Source organism: Otolemur garnettii, unplaced genomic scaffold (assembly GCF_000181295.1).
Source record: "Otolemur garnettii isolate 467f Iridium unplaced genomic scaffold, OtoGar3 scaffold00115, whole genome shotgun sequence".
Lineage (NCBI taxonomy): Eukaryota > Metazoa > Chordata > Mammalia > Primates > Galagidae > Otolemur > Otolemur garnettii.
Window position 1 is genome coordinate 2,682,111 of NW_003852510.1, and position 20,274 is coordinate 2,702,384.

A 20,274-nucleotide genomic window follows, 5' to 3' on the forward strand; every position below is an offset into this window, starting at 1 on the left:
AAAAAAAAAAACCAGAAAGTGGTCTTTCAAGGAGAATGAAGCCATCATCTATATTAAAAGTTGCTGAAGCCAGGCACGGTCCTGTCTCTACTAAAAAAAGAAAAACTAGCCAGGCCTTGTGGTGGGTGCCTGTAGTCCCAGCTACTCGGGAGGCTGAGGCAGGAGGGTCACTTGAGCTCAGGAGCCTGGGTCTGCTGTAAGCTAGGCTGATGCCACTGCATTCCAGCCTGGGAAACAGAGTGAGACTTTGTCTCAAAAAAAAAAAAAAAAAAAAGCTGCTGATGAGGACCAAGAATTAACTGTTAGATTTAAGAGTTTAAGAGTTTAGTGGTCATTAATGACATAAGGGGTAGTTTCGATGGTATTGTAAGTTCAGAAGTTAGAGTGTATTCAAGAGAAAAGATATCACGGGGGGGGGGGCGGATAGAAGCTGGTGAGTATAGATGACGCTGTCAAGGAGCTTTTCTGTAAAAGGAAGGAAACAGGTGAAGCGCTCACCAGAGTGAGATTCTCAAAGGTGTCTATGATGCGCAAGGTTCAGAAGCACTGCTGGGGGAGGATGCGGAAGGCCTGTGGGCGGAAGGAGATTCAGAGTGGGTCCCAGACAGAGCCAGAACCCAGGCTCATGACGTGACTTCTCACCCTGCCCTGCCCCAGGAGAGTCCTCCAGAAATCTTCATAGAAGGCATTTTCCAGCCAAGCTATAAAAGTGGGAAGCTACACGATTTGGAAAACTTGCTAGAATCTATTGATTCAACCCTGGAGAGCTGGGGAAAGTACTTGATTGCTGCCTGCCAACATTTACAGAAGAAGAACTACTACCATATTCTGTACGAGCTACAGCAGTTTATGAAGGTAATAGCAGCCCCTTCCTGCCTCGTACCTCTGTCGCTGATGTCTTGCCCTGCAAGGGAGGCTGTGCAAGATGGGAACACAAGTGTCCTTTAGTCCCTGGCCTTGCTGTTTGACCCTAGAGAAAATCCATGTTGCTGTCTAGTGCTGTTAAATAATATTAGAATTTCCAACCTAAATCAAGAGGCAAACTTTAATCACATCAGTAATGGTATTCTTCAGAATGCAATGAACGTTAGGTAGAAAAAGAAGTATGTGGTAGTTTCAAGATAAGAATGGGGCATGAATGTGGGCTTTGTAAAGAATGATAGCAAAGCAAGTGTTTTTAAGAGAAAATGTATGAGGGGAGAAGGAATACGTTCCTCCCAATCTGTCTGAGGATTGCCAATACTAAATTACAGGGAAATTGAATTATTCAATGCCAGAGTAAGAGTGGAGCCAATTTGAAGGGAGAGTCAAAAGTAGGTTTTTAGATTTCTTCCATAGTGGAATGATGCCCTACCTTAGAACTCCACCAGTCCATGCCCTTTAGGACAACCTCTTGGGCCTTGGAATGATGGACACAAAATAGCAGTTCAGCTGGTGGTGGGCATGGTGCTGGCAGCCAGACTGTGCCGGTGGAAATCAGACCAGCACCATCATCACATCCAACATCCCACATCTCCTTTGACCTGAATGTTCATTTTCCTCTTCCAGGACCAAGTCCGGGCTGCCATGACGTGCATTCGGTTCTTCAGTCACAAAGCAAAATCATATACGGAACTGGGAGAGAAGCTGTCGTGGCTGCTTAAAGCCAAGGACCACCTGAAGATCTACCTCCAAGAAACATCCCGCAGCTCTGGAAGGAAGAAAACCACCTTCTTCCGAAAGAAGATGTCAGCCGCTGATGTGTCAAGGTAGCTCAAGGCTCGGGGGACCCTTGGTGCAGGGCAGGAAGGCTGGAACTGAATAAAGCTGTTTATTGCTGATAAAGCTGTTCCTGCCCAGTGCCTAAACCTTGAAAAAAAATCTAAAAGGAATCATCCCTGGATGACAGTGTCTAATACCAGCCCAGTAAGCCTGCAGAGGAGCTTACTGGGGAAGTGGGAATGGAGGGAGGATTAGAAGCACAGGCTACCCTCAGACTAAACTCCAAACTCCTTACAATGGGCAAAAAGGCCTTGCATGCCGCGGCCCCTTCCAGTGCCGTGTGTCCCTCCGGCCGCTCTCTTCTTCCCAGCTAAGTGGCAGTCACGGGCCTCCCCAGAGTTCCTCAGCACACCAAGTACTTGCTTCCCCTCAGCTTTTATGCTTACCAATCCCTCTGCGCAGTCCACACGTCTAACGCTGATGCTCCCCCACTACCCTGTATTGCCTCCATAGACTTAATCACTCCATGTTTTATTTATCTGTGTGCTATACATTTCTCTTCTAGCCCATAAACTCAGTAAGGGCAGAGCTCGTGTCTCTCCCGGCCTCTGTTGATGTACCTGCTACACAGGTGCTCAGTAAATGCTAATTGGTTGAGTGACTGGACCTTCTCCGGATCCACAGTGCCCCATAACTATTCAGAATCTGTGCATGGCACCAGCCACCCACTTTGGACTTTGCATAACTGCTCGCAGGGTATTTGGAGTCTGTTTTCCCTCTGCATCATTTCTTTTGCCTTTCCCATCGTCATCTGATTCTGACTTCCCAGTCACCCAGCCCTAGGCACCTCACTCTCGAGGCCCCTCACGAGGCTGGATTTGTCTGTGTCCTGTCACCACAGGCACATGAACACACTTCAGCTGCAGATGGAAGTGACCAGATTCTTACATCGGTGTGAAAGTGCTGGGACCTCTCAGATCACCACTTTGCCTCTGCCAACCCTGTTTGGAAATAACCACATGAAAATGGATGTTGCCTGCAAGGTACGTGCAGTGTTTCAGACCCCTGGCAAATTGTTCTCACCATGCAGAACACTTGTCACAGTTGTAATTGTCTAGTTATTATTTCAGGTGTTTGATAGCTGCCTCTCCGCTAGAATGCGAGCCACAGAAGGCTGGGGACCAAGTCCATTTTGATCACTCTTACATCCCTAGTGCCTGGCACTTAGTAGGGTCTCAACAAATATTTGTTGAATAATTGAATAAACTGGGGCCCTCATTCTTGCTTGAGGGGCTACTCTAGCAGTTATTGCTTCTTGAATCATGTTTCCCTCTCCTTTTCAGGTCATGCTGGGAGGGAAAAATGTAGAAGATGGTTTTGGAATTGCATTCCGGGTTCTGCAGGTATGACTTGAATTACTCCAGATTATACCAAGGGCAATCAGCACCTGACCACAGTTACATAAGAGATTATTTGTTAGAAAATCCCAAGTAAAGTAGATTTACATGTACCAGGGCTGAAATCAAGGAGGTGACTATTATAGAACTGGGTCAAATTCAAGATTCTTGGTGACTTTGCCAAAAGCTGAATAACCAATAACTAATTCATCAAAAGCCTTTCCAATAAATACCTGAAGCCAGATCCAGCACAGTTCCCCACAGCTGTTTCCCTGCAGAACCACTGCTTGTCCTCATAAGGGGGTGTGGCCCTGCCCCCCGCATCCTCTGTGGGCACAGAAGCTGGCTCTAGGGGACCTTTTCTGTTGCTTGTGATGAAAGGACACAGGTGCACTTGTGGCACTAGGGCAGGGTTGGGGGAGGGGGCTGAAACCATGGGATTCTCTCCAAGTCCCCCACCACCACCACACAGTTTCATGCAGATGCCCCAGCAGCCAACGAGGACCATCACTGTTCAGGACAGAAAGGACACTCCATATGTTGTGTGTGTCTTAAGGATCGATTGCTCCATAAATGATCAGTCAGGTGTCTTTCTTCCCACCAATTCTGAGTGTTGAATAAAGCTCTTCACACACAGATACCCCTGGTGGACAAGCAGAGGGGCAGCTCCACCCAGGCCCTGTGGCGTAAGGGTTATCCTAGGCCAGGTTTAAGGTGTTTATCTAGCAAATCAATCTTTTGGTGAATGGCTCTGTTTCTGAATACTTAGGCATCTCTTAACACAGAGCATCAGGTGTCGGGGGCAGAAAATACCAGCTTCCCACACCTATTCCCCAGGAGAAAGGTGACTCATTAGAGAGAAAATCAACAGGTCTTAAGAATTTGAAAAGAATTTTTTAAAAAGTGCCATAGTAGCAAGGGAGATATATTCCATTTTTAGATATTAAGACAATTTTTTTTCTTTTTTCCTCTTTTTTATTAAGAGGATTTTTATGGATGCTTCCTAAATGTCTGCCCTAACCCCACAAAGCAACTTTTGCTTATTTTGTGTTAAGTTCGTGTTTTATATTGTGACTACAGTCCGTGTGGCTTATCTATACTGAGCATAGTGGGAGCTTTTCAAATGCCACCTCCCTTCTGCCACTGCCGTCCCCTAAGCCTGTCATCCCACACCCAATTCTAGGACTTCCAGCTAGATGCTGCCACAACCTACTGCAGAGCTGCCCGGCAGTTGGTGGAGAAGGAGAAATACAGTGAGATCCGACAGCTGCTCAAGTGTGTCAGTGAGTCGGGCATGGCGGCCAAAAGTGACGGGGACACCATTCTCCTCGACTGCCTGGAAGCGTTCAGGAGAATCCCAGCCCAGGTGCGCTCCCTTCCACACCTCTTGGCTCCTCCATCTATTTCAGGTCATCACATCCCCCTCTTTATTTTTTTGTTCCCCACAATGTGCTTGGACCTCTATAAGATCCCTTTATCTTCTGACCCATCTGCAATAATGGCCTCACTCTAATCAAGCTTCCCTGTGAAGAAAATTGACAGTGATGACCTCTGCCCCAGAAGGTGTCCCTCAGCTCCCATTGTCTGGTATTGTGGGCGCCTGGAAGTGTCTGTGGCCCACAGAGCTGAGCTTCTCCTGCGACTCTAGAGGAGGCCAGGGTGGGCCAGCAGGTGGTCTTGGAAGCATGTTGCCTGCAAAATTGTCCCTCTGTGGGTTCCTTGTGAGTGTACAGAACCCACCCAATTGTGAAGGTGAAGAACAGTCAGGCCTCTTGGGAGCTATTCCTTCTCCCTAAATTCCCAAACATAGTGTTATGGTGAGATTTCCCTTCCTGCTCTCGTAGCAAGAGTTGAATTTTAAAAGAAGAATCAGTTGGGCATGGTGGTGCATGCCTATAGTCTCAGCTACTCAAGAGGCTGAGGCAAGAGGATCACTTGAGCCCAAGAGTTCTGGGCTATAGCAGGCTATGCCAATTAAGTGTCTACACTAAGTTCAGCATTGATATGGTGACCTCCTGGGAGCAGGGCAGCACCAGACTGCCTAAGAGGGGTAAGCCAGCCCAGGCCAGAAATGCAGCAGGTCAAAATTCCTATGTTGGGGAGGCGCCTGTGGCTCAGTGAGTGGGGCACCAGCCCCATATACCAAGGGTGGCAAATTCAAACCTGGGCCCAGCCAAACTGCAACAAGAAAAAAAAATTCCTATGCTGAACAATAGTGGGATTGAATAGCCACTGCACTCTAGCCTAGACAATATAGCAAGACCCAATCTCTTAAAAAAAGAAAGTCAGGTAGGCATCGCCATCCTGGGCTGAGACTGGGTTGGGCCTCAGCTCCCAGGCTGCAACAGTCTTTCTTCCCTCTCTCACAACCACTGTGTTTCTGTGTTCCTGTGTTTCAGGAACTGGAGGGCCTGATCCAAGCAATACACAATGATGACAATAAGGTGAGCAGAACTGTCTTCAAACCCTGGGAGTGCCAATGAACAGTACCTCACACTCAGCTTGTCACCTTTATCCCTCATTTCCCCAAACAGTTCCATACATCTTGTATCTCAGCTTCTTTGCCGGGACTGGGAACAGGTGATCATCACCTCCTTAATTTTTTTTCTTTTTTATTGAATGGTAACTATGTACATTAATGCACTTCTGGGGTACAGTGTAGGGTTGTCACACACAATCCGAAACACTTCCATCAAACTGGTTAACATAGCCTTCATGTCATTTTCTTAGTTATTGTTCTAAAACGTTCACATTCTACTCTTAGAAAGATTCACTTGTACCCTTGTAAGATAAACCTCAGAAGTGACCTCCTTAATTTTTTATCTTTCCCAGGACACATGTGTCCTATGCTGCTCTGGTATGCTCCATGGTATACTTCTCTCACAGAGCCCTAGGAAATCCCTTGCTTCCATCCTTAATTTGACTGAATGAGGTTCATAAAGTAAGCAAGTATTTTTCTTTTATCCTGAAGGGAAAAGGATATAGAAAGGAAAAGCCCCACCCAACGTACTGACCAACAATGTCCACTGGTATCTCATTTTTCCTGTTTTTGAAGAGCTCATTTTCTTTTAAAAATTGGTGCCAGCCAGAATAAAAGTATTCTCAGCTGTCCCCATTTGTGGCTAACTACTGGATCAATCTCCCATGATATGCAGAAAGGCCACCAGGCTAGGAGAGGCACACAAAACCCAAGCCAGTCTGAACGGTCCTGCCCATAAGGAGAGGAATGATCTGGCAACTGAGTCCTTCGTGATAAAAACTAATGTCAGGCAAACAGCTTCTCACATGTTTCCCAGGGCAATGTTTCTAATCCATGGGCTGAACTTACTGGGCATTTTTAAGTCGTGGGGATAAGGAAAAAACATTCAGAGCATTTCTTCATTTATTTTTGCATCATCCTGATGAGATCCTTGGAAATGATGAAATCCTAACATTCTGCAATGTGGAGAATTACTCTCCTAGAATCAGAGTGAGAACCCAGTAGCTAGGACAGACGTCCAGGCCCCCTGATTCCCAGACTGTGGTTCTTTTTGCCTTCACTGAGCCTGTCACTGAGCAGGGCAGAGGCTCTATCCCTGAAAAGACATGCCCTAAAATCTAGACAGGCCTTATTACTTTTCGTCGAAGCAGTGGCACTAATGCATTAAGTGATTAGGTCACAAGGTCTTGCCCAAAACCACTTTCATTCAGCTTATATTCCAGACGTCCCTTCTGGAATGCCCCTCTCCCCTTGATAGGAATGTTGCCTTCCAGGTCGTGATACGTGTTAAGCATATGTCGGCGCTAAGGGGAGCTGAAGGCCTGGGGAGCGCTGGCATCCTAGGGCAGCAAGCACACACCCAAGCAGCAGGAGCTGGTCACTTCAGTGACCCTGACACCTTCTAGCAGCAGGAAATTACCCATAATTGAGTTTATACAAGAAAGAAAGACTTTAGTGACCAAGACAAAGAAAAGGTGGAGCCTTACTAAGTGGAGCAAAAGAGTCCCCTCCACGAACCAGGAGAGATCGTTGTATCAGAAACACAGCTGCTGCTAGAAGCTCTGTGGCAGTTGGTGAGGGCCTCACTGGACGCCAGCCCAGAACCCTGGATAACCAGAGGGCTCTGCTGGTGAAACCAGGGCCTGAGAAGGAAGGATTTCTGTCTTCCCTGGGCCGAGGAGTTAGGAGATGGGGAGCCCAGAAAGAGTACCTACACAGGTGCACATACCCTGAAACTAAGCAGCCGCCGACCCAAACAAGAGCAGTCAAGTCAGGTCTAACTGAGGTTAGAGCCTAATTAGACCGTTTGTAATTGTGTTTAAGTGTTTTCCTTTTCAAATTTCCTATTTAAAAAAATAGAAATTCAACTAGTTGAAAATAGAAAAATAGGGAAGGGGATCTATGTGTCCATGGTAGGTGGGAGGTGTAAGGGGTTCATTCATTCATTCATGTGGTGCACACCTATGGAGTGTCTGCTCCATGCCAGGCCCTGTGCTAGGTACCAGGAGTACAAGGAGTACTGACAGCAGACACTAGTCTGTCCTCACAAAACTCAAAGTCTAGTCAAGGAGACAGACATCAATCAATCATCAGAGAACTATAAAGTCACAACTTGCAGGCAGTGGCAGTGCCGGCTTTGAAGCCAGGAGGAAGCTAGAGAGCGTGGGGCAGTAAGCTAAATTCTTAGTTGTTAGTAACAACTTTTTATACTGTGAAAAAACACAAAGCAATACCTTATGTCCAGAATATCTAAAGACTTGTTGTACTATCATAAAAAGCAAGTTACTAATTTGGCAGCCTGCCTGCCTGAGCTCTGTGCTGCACCTCTGTATATTTGATTCATCTGTAATGACGGTTCCCTTTCCACCGTCTTCTACCTGACTGCCAGGTTCGGGCCTACCTGACTTGTTGCAAACTACGTTCTGCCTATCTGATCGCCGTGAAGCAAGAACACTCCCGGGCCACAGCCCTCGTCCAGCAAGTGCAGCAGGCTGCCAAGAGCAGTGGGGATGCAGTAGTGCAGGACATCTGTGCCCAGTGGCTTCTAACAAACCATGCCCGGAGTGCCCACGGCTCAGGCTCTAGGAAGTGACCCTGGGCCTCGGGACCAGGGAGAACTGTGGCAACAGCCGTGATGGTGGTGCCCTCTGCCTCTTTCCTCGTGTGGAGTGGGACTTCTCTGGCTCTGTGCCGGGTCAGAAAGATCTGGATTGGACCCTACTTGCCTTCTCGGGCAAAGACAGGACCTTTCACGCAAGTGCCATGTGGAATGTGTGGAATGTGTGTGTGTTTGTCCGGAGATGGTCAGTTCCTTCTACCTCAGAGGAGTGAGTGTGTGTGCACACGTGTGCGTGCTCCTGTGCACTGATGTTTACACCCAAGCATTTCTGAACAAATGAGACTCTCCTCCACTGTAAAGATGCACTTTACTTTAGACTCCTGCCGCTCTGGAAACCTGCCCTGCGTTTTGGTTCTTGCCCCGGGTCATCCTGTTTGTACCCAGTCCCCTCCACGGAGGTGTGCTGTACTGGCTCGTCCTGATCAGAGGGATCTACAGAGAAGTATTGAGCAACACCAGAGGATTGCCTCTTTTCCCTTCCCTCCCTCCCCAAAATTCAGAGATGGCTTTGAGACAAGTGCTACCTGTGGAGTAAAACTATTTCCAGGTGTCTCCTCTCCCAAGCACAAGCAGTCAACAGGAGTCTTTGGAAGATAGTGTGAATAAAAGAGTTTTCAGGTGCTGGGATCCGAAAGCCATGGGTTCACATGTGCAATCAAGTGTGGGGGGCTGATGCCCAAGTAGGAGGGTCCCTGCACATTCATGCGGAGGGGAGAGAAAGGCAAACCATCCAATAGGGAGGCAGGGGGTTGCTCACAGGCTATTGTGAGTGTCCCTGCCGCAGAGTCAGTGGGTGAGAGAACGTGACTCCCATTTAAGGATCTGGGAGAGGAATGGCAGTGGGATCCTAGGACTGAAGAGCTTGACTTTACCTGTTTGAGTTACAGTCCTGTTTGTGCCCTCTGTAGCTCTGAGCCCCCCACCAGCCAGAGCTCAGCCTGCTCATCTCACCTTTAATGCTGAATTGGAAAATTGGAAGAAATTGGAATCTAAGGTCAGTGTCTCTGGTGCTTAGAAACCCTGTGGATTTCCCTCTGAACTACGTGTTTTAATAGTAAAGCAAATGGCGCATACTGACACGCGTCGGATTAAAGTTTTGGCCCTATTAGAGGAGAGAAAGACTGTAAGGAAAATACAGTCTCTCTGGGCCGAAGCTCAGCTTTTCCTTCCTTGAGTCATAGTTCACCTGCATCCCCTCGAAAATGTCATTCCCTGGCATCAGCTTGCCCTTCTGAATCTGCCCTTTTTGCACTGAGCATAAGCACTTTATATAATGGGTCACAAATCTTGCAGCCCTTAGGTTGGGATGTTCTTACCAGATTTTCCTGGCTTTTTCCTCTAACTAAAGTATCAAATAGGCAACCACTGACTAGACTAACAAGATGAGATATCACACTGTGGCCTCCAGCAAAAATACCACCACCACCAAAGCTATGTCCGTGTCAGGGTGGCCTGTTCACTGCAGACAGGCCACGGTCACATGGCGCTCCCACAAGCCTCTGGCTTCGTGGCTCCTCTGTGCTGTCTTGTTCCTGCCCTTTCCACTCTTATTTCCTTGCGGAGAGAAAGATGGATGGGAAAGATCATATGGCCTTCAACTTCAGCTGGGGCTGCAAGCATGTGCCACTATGCCTGGCTAGTTTTCCTATTTTTAGTAGAGATGGTATCTCGCTGTTGTTCAAGCTCGTCTGACTCCTGGGCTCAGGCAGTCCTCCTGCCTCAGCATCCCAGAGTGCTGGGATTACAGGTGTGAGCCCTGCGCCCAGAAAGACCTTCAACTATTAACCTTTCTCTAAACGATCCCCATAGTGCTGGGATGATTCTGGGGTTAGCATTTCTCTCAAGTTTCCTATGTGTTAAAAACTACTGATGCTCTGTCTACCACCAGAAAACTTTTTTTTTTTTTTGCTTCATTTTGGGGAGAGATAGAGTAAGTAATAGATTCATAAGGTAAACAGGTAAGGGAAAAGCCCCTCCCTTTGGTCCCCCCAGCCCAGTCCCCCCTCCCAGAGGCCACCATTGTTACCAGTGTCTAGTGCATCGTTCTGGAGCCACATTATACATAAACAAGTGTGAATGACTAAAGTATTCATGGTGAAGGTGTGCCATAATTGCTCATCCAGTTTCTACTGATGAACGTTTTAGGTTGTTGCCATCTTTTGCCCCTAAAGATTATGCTGCAGTGAATTATCTTATCCAGAATTGCTGCATCAGAGGATAAGTACATTTGGTAAATATTGTCAGGTACCTTCCAAAGAGGTTGTAGCAATTAACTCCTCCACCACCAGTGCAGAGTATCTGCTTCCCCATACCCTTGCCCCAACTGTTCTCAGACTTTCTAGATGTTTGCCAGTCTGATGGATGAAAAATAGAATGCTTTTTTTTCTTTCAAATCAAAGTCTTGCTCTCTTGCCCAGGCTGGAGGGCAGTGGTGTCATCATAGCTCACTGCAGCCTCCAACTCTTGAGCTCTAGCAATCCTCCTGCTTAACTGGAACTCCTGAGTAACTGGGACTACAGCCACCTGCCACCATGCCCGGCTAATTTTTTTTTTTTTCCTCTTTGTAAAGATGAGGTCTTGCTGTTGCCCAGGCTGGCTTTAAACTCCTGGCCTCAGTGATACTCCCACCTCAGCCTCTCAAAGGGGCTAAGATTACAAGGTGTGAACTCCTGCACCCAGCCTCTGAAACTTTCTTAGAGGCTGTTTGTCATTTTGTAAACTCTATGTGTCTTCTCAATATCCCCCAAACTGAGAATCTGAAATTGGGTGAAGTGTCTTTGAGGAAAGCGGAACTCAGACTTAGTGTAAGCTGCTTTTCTGCCGCCCTCTTAGGACATATATGTGTGCAGTGTGATACGTGAGCCACGTGACAGTAACGTCACTGCCATTATCTCCTTTCCACAGAAACAGAATCTCATCCAATTTCTCATTAAAAAAAAACAACAACAAACAAACAGTAATGATGAACGTGACCTGAAAACCACCTGATCTGGACATAGCACGAAGGTGTCACACACAACAGAGAAAGTGGAGCACCATAATCTAAATCTAGGTTGGGTGACCGCTGACTCTGTTGAGAAAACTGAGACACTGCAGGGTCATCGGATATCTCTGGCTGGAGCTTACACAAAGCAGATCAAAGGCTATAAGACTCTTCATACCCAAGTGACCAAATGTCAGTAGTCACAGTAACCCTAGAAGAAATGGCCTTCCCTTGGTCTCCATCTCCTCTTCCACAGTGGCAGTGTTGGCTGACCCACTCCAGTTCTTCTGAAACATGTTTTGTTTTTATTTTTTAATTTATTATGTTTTTCTTTCAGATTAATATGAAGGTATAATTAGGTTACAATGTTTGAATTTGTTAAGTTAACTCCTGTTGTAGTTTTGTCCCGCACCCCAGTGAACCCTTCCATTGTGCCCCTTAAGTGGGAGCACACCAATCCCCTCCTCCTACCCTCTCCCTTCCCCCCCCCCAACAAATGCTTTGAACATCTGTTTACTGATGGCTTTTCTGGTGGCGTGCTTCCTGTTCCCTGCCACTTGTTTTTTCATGTTCTTTCTGCTTGGAACACTTCCTTCACCATCTCAGTATCCCACCCTCCAGTCTACCGTTGTCACACCTCTTCCTTCAGGCCCGTATCAGGTGCCATCTCCTCTGCAGATGATTTGCTTATCTGGCTATATTATTTCTTCATCCTGCTTAGACTAAGACTGAAATTCTTCATGATTCTAGCAATTACCTCTCCCACACAATCCCATAGGTTCAGCAACTATCTAGAACAGCTGAGTTCTAAACAAAATTTATCCCCCTTAACTCTTTTCCCACATCAGACCTGCCTTTTTTAATTTTTTTATTTTTTTGAGACAGAGTCACCTTGGGTAGAGTGCCATGGCATCACAGCTCTCAGCAACCTCCAACTCTTGCTTAAGCGATTCTTTTGTCTCAGGCTCCCAAGTAGCTGGGACTACATACGCCTGCCACAAGGCCCGGCTACATTTTGTTGTTGTAGTTGTCACAGTTGTTTTGGCTGGCCCAGGCCGGATTTGAACTCACCACCCTCGGTGTATGTGGCCAGCGCTTACCCACTGAGCTATGGACGCCGCCAGACCTGCCTTTTGATTACCTCCTGGAACTCCCACATGGCTGACCTGTACCTAAAAATATTGGCACATTTTAAATGGAATGCACCCTATTCCACCCACCTGATCTTTGGCCTTCATTAAATATTAGTATTAACTAATGTTGGCCAGGTGTGGTGGCTAACCCTTGTAATCCTAGCACTGTGGGAGGTTGAGGCAGGAGTATTGCTTGAAGTCAAGAGTTCAAGACCAGCCTGAGAAAAGTGTGACTCCCTTCTCTGCAAAAAAAATTACAAAAAAAAAAGCTATCCAGGTTTGGTGGTGGACACCTATAGTCCCAGGTACTTGGGAGGCTGAGGCAGGTGGATCCCTTGAGGTCAGGAGTTGGAGGTTACAGTAAGCTATGGTGAAGTCACTGAACTCTCAGCCTGAGCAACAGAGTGAGACTTTGTCTCAAAAAAATGAAAAGGAATTAGTGTTTTTATTACTGTTGTTCATGCTGTCTGGTTAGAAATCTCTGTGCTGACTGTTTCTCCTTGCTCCTCGCCCATTCAACAAACATCCAGGTACCTAGCATGCGTCAAGTGGATGTCCAGGGCAAGGCTAAATCCTGTCACCCTATCCTTCTGGCCAGAGGAACCTGTTTGTTCTGCTTCATCACCTTAGTTCAGGGCCTCATCACCCCCTCCCCGGCTGTTGCAGAAGTCTCTGCACCTCAAACATTTTCATCCTAGAGTTGCACCTTCTGCCAACTCCATGTTAACAATTCTAGAAGAATAAAGGGAACTCTCTATAATCTGGAGGTACGGAAAGTTTTGCTAAGCAGATGCAAACCCTGGGATCCTTGAAAGACCTAATTTTTTATTGTGCTACAATAAACATAACAAAATTTACCATCTTAACCGTTTGTAAGTGCACCGTGTAACAGCGTTAAGTACCTTCACGTTGTTTTGCAGCCATCACTACTATCGGTGTCCAGAGCTCTTTCATCCTCCTAGAGACTCTGCCCCATTTAAACACCTACTCCCCCTTCCCTCACCACAGCCTCTGATAACCTCTGTTGTCCTTCATGGATCTGGCTACCCTAGGGAGCTCATGTAAGTGTACTCATAGAGTGCTTGTTCTTTGGTGTCTGGCTCATTTCACTTAGGCTAATGGAAAGAATCTTTATGTATTTAATTTTTTTAAAACGCCATTAGAAAATAAAAAGACCATAAAAGCCTAGAATAGTGATTTTCAACAGGTGTGTTGTGGCACACTGATGTGCCGTGAGAGGACCTTAGGTGTGCCATGAAAATTTTTAAACCTTGTTAGTTAAATTGCTTTTTAAAGAAGTTGAAAGCACAGCAAGTTAATTCTTTTTTCACTCTTTCTTTCATTAACAGTTTAAGTGTGCCATGGAAGTTCAACTATAGATTCAAGTGTGCCGTGAGATAAAGGGTTGAAAAACACTCACCTGAGAGGACACATCTGCAATGTGTATGACAAAGGCCTAATTTCCTAAATTTACAAAGAATTTCTACAAATCAACAAGAATAATGCTAACAGGCCGGCATGATGGCTCATGCCTGTAATCCCAGCACTCAGGGAGGCCGAGGCGGTGGATTGCCTGAGTTCACAGGTTAAAGACCAGCCTGAGCCAGAGTGAGACCTCATCTCTCAAAATAGCCAGGCACTGTGGCAGGTGCCTGTACGGCCTCCCCCAACTACTCAGGAGGCTGAGGCAAGAGAATCGCTTGAGCCCAAGACTTTGAGGTTGCTGTGAGCTATGACACCATCGCACTCTACTGAGGGTGACAAAGTGAAACTCTGTCTCAAAAAATAATAAGAATAAGAATAATTCTAATAGCCCAATTGAAAAAAGCAAGCCAAAGGGTGTAAATAAGTAGCCTCTATAAAAGAAAATTCATGGCAAAAAAATATTAAAACGGTTCAACTCATAAGAGAAATAGAAATTTGGCTCACATGCACTGAGGCTGGCAGGTCCAAACCTGGCCCAGGCTTGCTAAACAACAATGACAACTGCAACAAAAAATAGCCAGGCATTGTGGTGGGGCACCTGTAGTCCCAGCTCCTTGAGACGCTGAGGCAAGAGAATTGCTTGAGCCCAGGAGTTTGAGGTTGCTGTGAGCTGTAACGCCATGGCACTCTACCAAGGGTGACATAGTGAGACTCTTTCAAAAAAAAGAAAAATACAAATTAAAACCACAGGGAAATGCAATTTTGCAGGTATCAGACTGGGAAAGATCAAAAGGTTGTTAAACACATTGTCTCTGCAGGAACCTGGGGAAATGGGTACACAGATGCAGTCGATGGGCACAGGTATAATCCTCACCTGTACGTAACAGTATGATTTGTAATAGGGGAAAAAATCCAAAAGTTCATGAATAGGGGGTTATTTAAGGGCAGATTATGGCACATCCATGCCCTAGAGTACACTGCAGCCATTAAAAAGAATGAGAAATAAAGATCACCAAGAAAAGAAAAAAAGTGAAAGACTTAACAGTCTGATTACTTTTATTCTGTTTGTATAAACTGAAGTGATATAAGAGGGAAACTTTCACTTTGCATTTTATACTTTTATTTACTTTGTATTTCGGTACCATTTGATTTTCCAACCTTGGTTGCATATATATTAAAATATATGTACACCGGCTCAGCGCCTATAGCTCAACCGGCTAAGGCACCAGCCACGTACACCTAAGGTGGCGGGTTCGAATCCCCAGCCCGGACCCGCCAAACAACAATGACGGCTGCAACCAAAAAATAGCCGGGCGTTGTGGCGGGCGCCTGTGGTCCCAGCTACTTGGGAAGCGGAGGCAGGAGACTCGCTTGAGCCCAGGAGTTGGAGGTTGCTGTGAGCTGTGATGCCACAGCACTCTACCCAGGGGGACAGCTTGAGGCTCTGTCTCAAAAAAAATATATATGTACACCAACAGAGATTACCTAGACTATAAAGTTATGTGCTATTTTTTGTTTTCCTTCTTTGATTTCTTTTTTCTTATTTTCTTATTGCATGTAGAAATATATTTCTTTAATTTCTGAAAAGAGAAAATAGTATCTGTAGATGTGAGGAGTAATATGCTGATTGAGAGTGGACTCGGGAACCAGCTAGCACACATACAAATCGCTGTCCTGTCAGCACTAGCTGTGCAGCCTCAGTTGAGCCACTTTGTGGCTCTGTGACTCAGTTTCCTTGTCTGAAAAGTGAGGATGATAATACAGATCTCATAGCACTAAATGAGTTAATTAATACATGTAAAATGTTTAGTGTCTGCACTTGGTAAGCCTCAAGAACATCAGCTATTCCTACCTAACTTCATCCTCAGTGCTTATTTGGATATACATATACACATCAATTCTATCAGTACCACAGGCCATTTCAAATGGCACTTCTCTGGAAGGATTTTGTTCTATCTCCCACTCTCCTCCTCTTCCTGCTCCTCCTCCTCTCCCCACTGGATGTGGGTTCTTACTCTGTTAAGTAAGACTCTGTTTCTGGGTCACTCTGACCTCATTATATCAATCTGTACTCATCGTATGGTTACCTCATACACCATAAGTTTTTTGAGGGCAAGGGCCATCTCTTACCCTTGAATCACTTACAAACTGTGCATTATTTACCAGCAAATAAAGATTCATTGAATTAGATTGCATTGAATGTAGCATGTGCCAAATCAGAAATAGATGAGAAAGTGACTCATTTGAAAGTTATCTGGGGCCAGGCTTGGTGGCTCACACCTGTAATCAAAGCAGGAGACCTTTGGGAGACCAACGTGGGAGCATTGCTTGAGACCAGGAGTTTGAGACCAGCCTGGGCAACATAGCAAGACCCCCTCCATCTCTACAAAAAATAAGAAAAATTATCTGGGCATACTGGTATGCACCTGTAGTCCCAGCTATTCAGGAGGCCGAGGCTGGAGGATTACTACATCCCAGGAATTTGAGGCTACAGTGAGCTTTGATCACACCACTGTACTCCAGCCTGGGTGACAGAGCAGGACTCCTAAATAAATAAATAAATAATAACAAAGTTGTGTGAGAGTCTTTTTCCACCATGAGACTGAAGGCTTCTCAAGGTAAAAGGACTGTATCTTACTCACTATGTATCCCCACGACTGAACATGGCATAGGATTAACTCTCAATAAATGAGTTGAACTGGTTCAGCGCCTGTAGCTCAGTGGTTAGGGCACCAGCCACATACATTGGAACTGGCAGGTTCAAACCTGGCCTGGGCCTGCTAAACAACAATGACAACTACAACCAAAAAATAGCCAGGCATTGGGCAGTCGTCTATAGTTCCAGCTACTTGGGAGGCTAAGGCAAGAAAATCGCTTAAGCCTAAGAGTTGGAGGTTGCTGTGAGCTGTGATGCAACAGCACTCTACCGAGGGTGACATAGTAAGACTCTGTCTCAAAAAAAAAAAAAAATGAGTTAAACTGCTAAATTGAGCTAGACAATGGGAATAATGTAAGGAACCACCCAATCTAGAAGTAATTTCCTGGGAGAGGGAAAAAATTCTTGGTACAGAAAATGGATAAGACAGAGTGTGTGTAAAGAAAAGCTGAAGGGTGGTGCCTGTGGCTCAAAGGAGTAGGGCGTCAGTTCCATATACTGGAGGTGGCAGGTTCAAACCTGGCCCCAGCCAAAAACTGCAAAAAAAAAAAAAAAAGAAAAGCTGAGTCTCTTAGTCTCCCTTTTGGTAGTTTAAGGAGCTTGTAGCTGAGAAATAAAAGGAAAAATCGAATACAGTAGTTTCCACAATTTAACATGAACAGGAATTCAAATAATGGAAATATAGAAATTTGAGTCTTACTACTTTAAAAAAGAGAGAGAGAGAAGATCTCACTGTCTTCAGGCTGGAATGCAGTGCTGTTGATAGAGCTCATTCCTGGGCTCAAGAAAACCTCCTGCCTCAGACTCCCAAGTAGCTGAGACTACAGGTCATGACGCCACCCCACACACCCCTTCCTTCCTGCCTGCCTTCCTTCCTGTCTGTCTCTCTCTTTCTCTTCCCTTCCTTCCTTTTCTTTTCTTTTCTTTTTTTTTTTTTTTTTTAGTTTTTGTAGTGATGGGGTCTCAATATGTTGCCCAAGCTAGTGTGGAATTCTTAGCCTCCCAAAATGTTGGGATTAAAGGTATGAGCCACTACCCTGGACCATTCTGCTGTGTTTTTAAACATAAACTGTTAAACTGTTCTTAAGCTCCCTGCATCAGATAGGACATACAAAGAATCATAGTTTTCTTTTTTCTCTTTTAGAGCTACAAGTGACCATAGAATACATTGAACATACCCTTTATTTTCTTTTTTCATTGCCTATTTATTCAACAAATCCTGACTAAGGTTATATTGGGTGCTGCATGCTGGAGGTGTACAGATGAATAAATACACAAAGTTCATGTGTTCTTGGAGCTCATGGAGTGGTAGCATCAGGCACTTGCTGGAGTGCCACAGCCTGGACACTATGTGAGAGGAAGTCAGGGTGTTAACAGGAGCTCCTGGGAAGAGGACTGAATACAGACGTAAGGAACACCAGGGAAGCTTCCCAGAGGATGAAATGCCCAGGATATATAAGTAGAGAGGAAAGAAGAGGGTTCTTGGCAGAATGGACACTTTGTCTGGAGCTCCAGAGATAGCAGAGCATCTATCTGAGAGAAACTGAAGGAGTCACATAAAGAGGGAATCTGGTCGAGGTGGTATGGGCAGGTCATGTGGGTCTTATGAGCTGGTTGAGGAGTCAGAACTTTAACCCACTGGAGGAAAGAAAGACCCCAGAAGCACTTGAACTCAGGAGTTTGAGACCAGCCTGAACAAGAGAGAGACCCTGTTTCCACTAAAAATAGGAAAAACTAGCTGGGCGTGATGGCAGCAGTTGTAGTCCCAACCACTCAGGAGGCTAAGGCAAGAGAATCACTTGAACCCAGGAGTTAGAGGTTGATTTACATTTCAAGATCACCTTGGCTAGAGTAGCGCCCATAGCTCAGTGGTTAGGGCACCAGCCACATACACCGAGGCTGGAGGGTTCAAACCCAGCATGGGCCTGCTGAACAACAATGACAACTGCAACAAAAAAAATAGCCAGGCACTGTGGTGGGCGCCTATAGTCCCAGCTAGTTGGGAGACTGAGGCAAGAGAATCACTTAAGCCCAAGAGTTGGAGGTTGCTGTGAGCTGTGACACTACAGCACTCTACCCAGGGTGACATAGTGAGACTGTCTTAAAAAAAAAAAGGAAAGGAAGAAAGAAAATCACCTTGGCTGCCCTTTGAAGCATGAGTTAGTCAAGGGAAAGGGTAGAGCAGAGATGTTAGGAGGTTCGGGTAGTTTCTGAACACAGTCCAAATTCTCAACAGGGAAGACAAACCCCTCCCTTCTCAGATTTCTGTCTACCTTTCGTATCTCACCTTCTTTCCTGTGCCGGCTCTCCTCTTTTAGTTTGCCAGATACAGAATATTCTTTGCCCACTCTGAGTCTGATACCTGACCACTTTTTCCCTCAGATTCACCTGGTGAGTCGTCCTCCCAGTCTTGGTTCAAGCAGCCCAGTCTGATCTCTCCCTATATGCCATACTTGGATGGTCCTTTCTGCCATATGTCCTGGTGTTGAGGCAGGAACAGGGTCTGTCTTGCTCACTTCATATTCCCCATGCCTGCAACAATCCTGGAACATAGTCAGGCTTATTTAGTAATTGAGACTGAGTTTCACTTTGTCACCCTCAGTAGAGTGCTCTTGCATCATAGCTCACAGCAACCTCAAACTCTTGGGCTTAAGCAATTCTCTTGCTTCAGCCTCCTGAGTAACTGGGACTACAGGTGCCTGCCATGACAGTTGGCTATTTTTTTCTTGCAGTTGTCATTGTTCAGCTGGCCCAGGCCAAGTTCAAACCAGCCAGTCAACCCACCAGCCTCAGTGTATGTGACTGGCACTGTAATCAGTGCTACAGGTGCCGAGCCGAAACCATATTAAATTTTGTATGCTTTGCGCTGGGCACAGTGGCTCACACTTGTAATCCTAGCTCTCTGGGAGGCCGAGGCTGGAGAATCTCTTGAGCTCAGGAGTTCAAGACCAGCCTAAGCAAGAAAGACCAAGACCCCCATCTCTCCTAAAAATAGAAAAATTGCCTGGTGTTGTGAGGGCACCTGTAGTCTCAGCTACTCAGAAAGATGAGGCAGGAAGATGGCTTGAACCTAGGAGTTTAAGGTTGCTGTGATCTAGGATGATGCAACAGAGTGCGGCTGTATTTCAGTATGCTTTGTATACAATTAAGTATGTTTAATCTTTTATGTAACTACTGCCATTAGAACACAAATTATTAGATAATTATAACAACACAGTGATTTTATTGAAATGAAAGCAGGACAAACACACATCATGGGCTAAGTATATAAAATCTTATAAATTACGGGTCTTTATTACTTGTCCGAACATCACTGGCCGAGGAATAGAACACAGCCAGATGTTCTCTTTGTCATCATCTGCCAGCTAGATATAGGGATCTACTAGAAAACTCAGAGGACCTGGGAGATGATAGGAATGTTGATTTTTTTCACAACCATATGGAGCAGAACCATCCTTCATACCCCATGCCTGCCTGGGAGTGTGACATGAGCAAAGAGGAGACTTTTATCATATTACTTCACTAAAATTGAGCATGGTTCTGAAGTCATGGGCCTAAAAAAAAAGAACGAAAACTGAACATTGTTTGTTACAGTAGTTAATCTCCTCTTATCAGAACAAAGCATACCTCATCTTCTATGATCTTCTCCACTGATTATTTTGGCTAATAGATATCGTATATCCATATATAAACAAATTGTACACATAGATTAAAATTTGGATGAACACCTGTGAAAGTGTACCAGAACAATGAAGATTCTCTGTACTAGGACGCTAGGTCAGTTATCCCTGTGGACATTGATGATAGACCTTGCGGGGTGGAGAAAAATATAATAAAATAGGCATCAAATTTTCCTTTGGCACATGAGGGAATTGAGGTA

The 20,274-nt window shown here is 45.6% G+C and overlaps 1 protein-coding gene across 1 annotated transcript in view; it reads left to right on the forward strand.

Annotated features, from left to right (window-relative positions):
• Positions 1 to 8,831, forward strand: part of ZFYVE26 (zinc finger FYVE-type containing 26) — a 74,890-nt gene extending 66,059 nt beyond the window's left edge. Inside the window, exons 36-42 of the mRNA XM_003797374.3 lie at positions 658 to 855; positions 1,549 to 1,748; positions 2,603 to 2,744; positions 3,045 to 3,104; positions 4,282 to 4,464; positions 5,498 to 5,542; positions 7,967 to 8,831. Of these exons, the coding sequence (XP_003797422.1) occupies positions 658 to 855; positions 1,549 to 1,748; positions 2,603 to 2,744; positions 3,045 to 3,104; positions 4,282 to 4,464; positions 5,498 to 5,542; positions 7,967 to 8,170 (1,032 nt within the window). The 3' untranslated portion in view covers positions 8,171 to 8,831. The remainder of the gene's footprint in view (positions 1 to 657; positions 856 to 1,548; positions 1,749 to 2,602; positions 2,745 to 3,044; positions 3,105 to 4,281; positions 4,465 to 5,497; positions 5,543 to 7,966) is intronic.
• Positions 8,832 to 20,274: the final 11,443 nt, after the last annotated feature.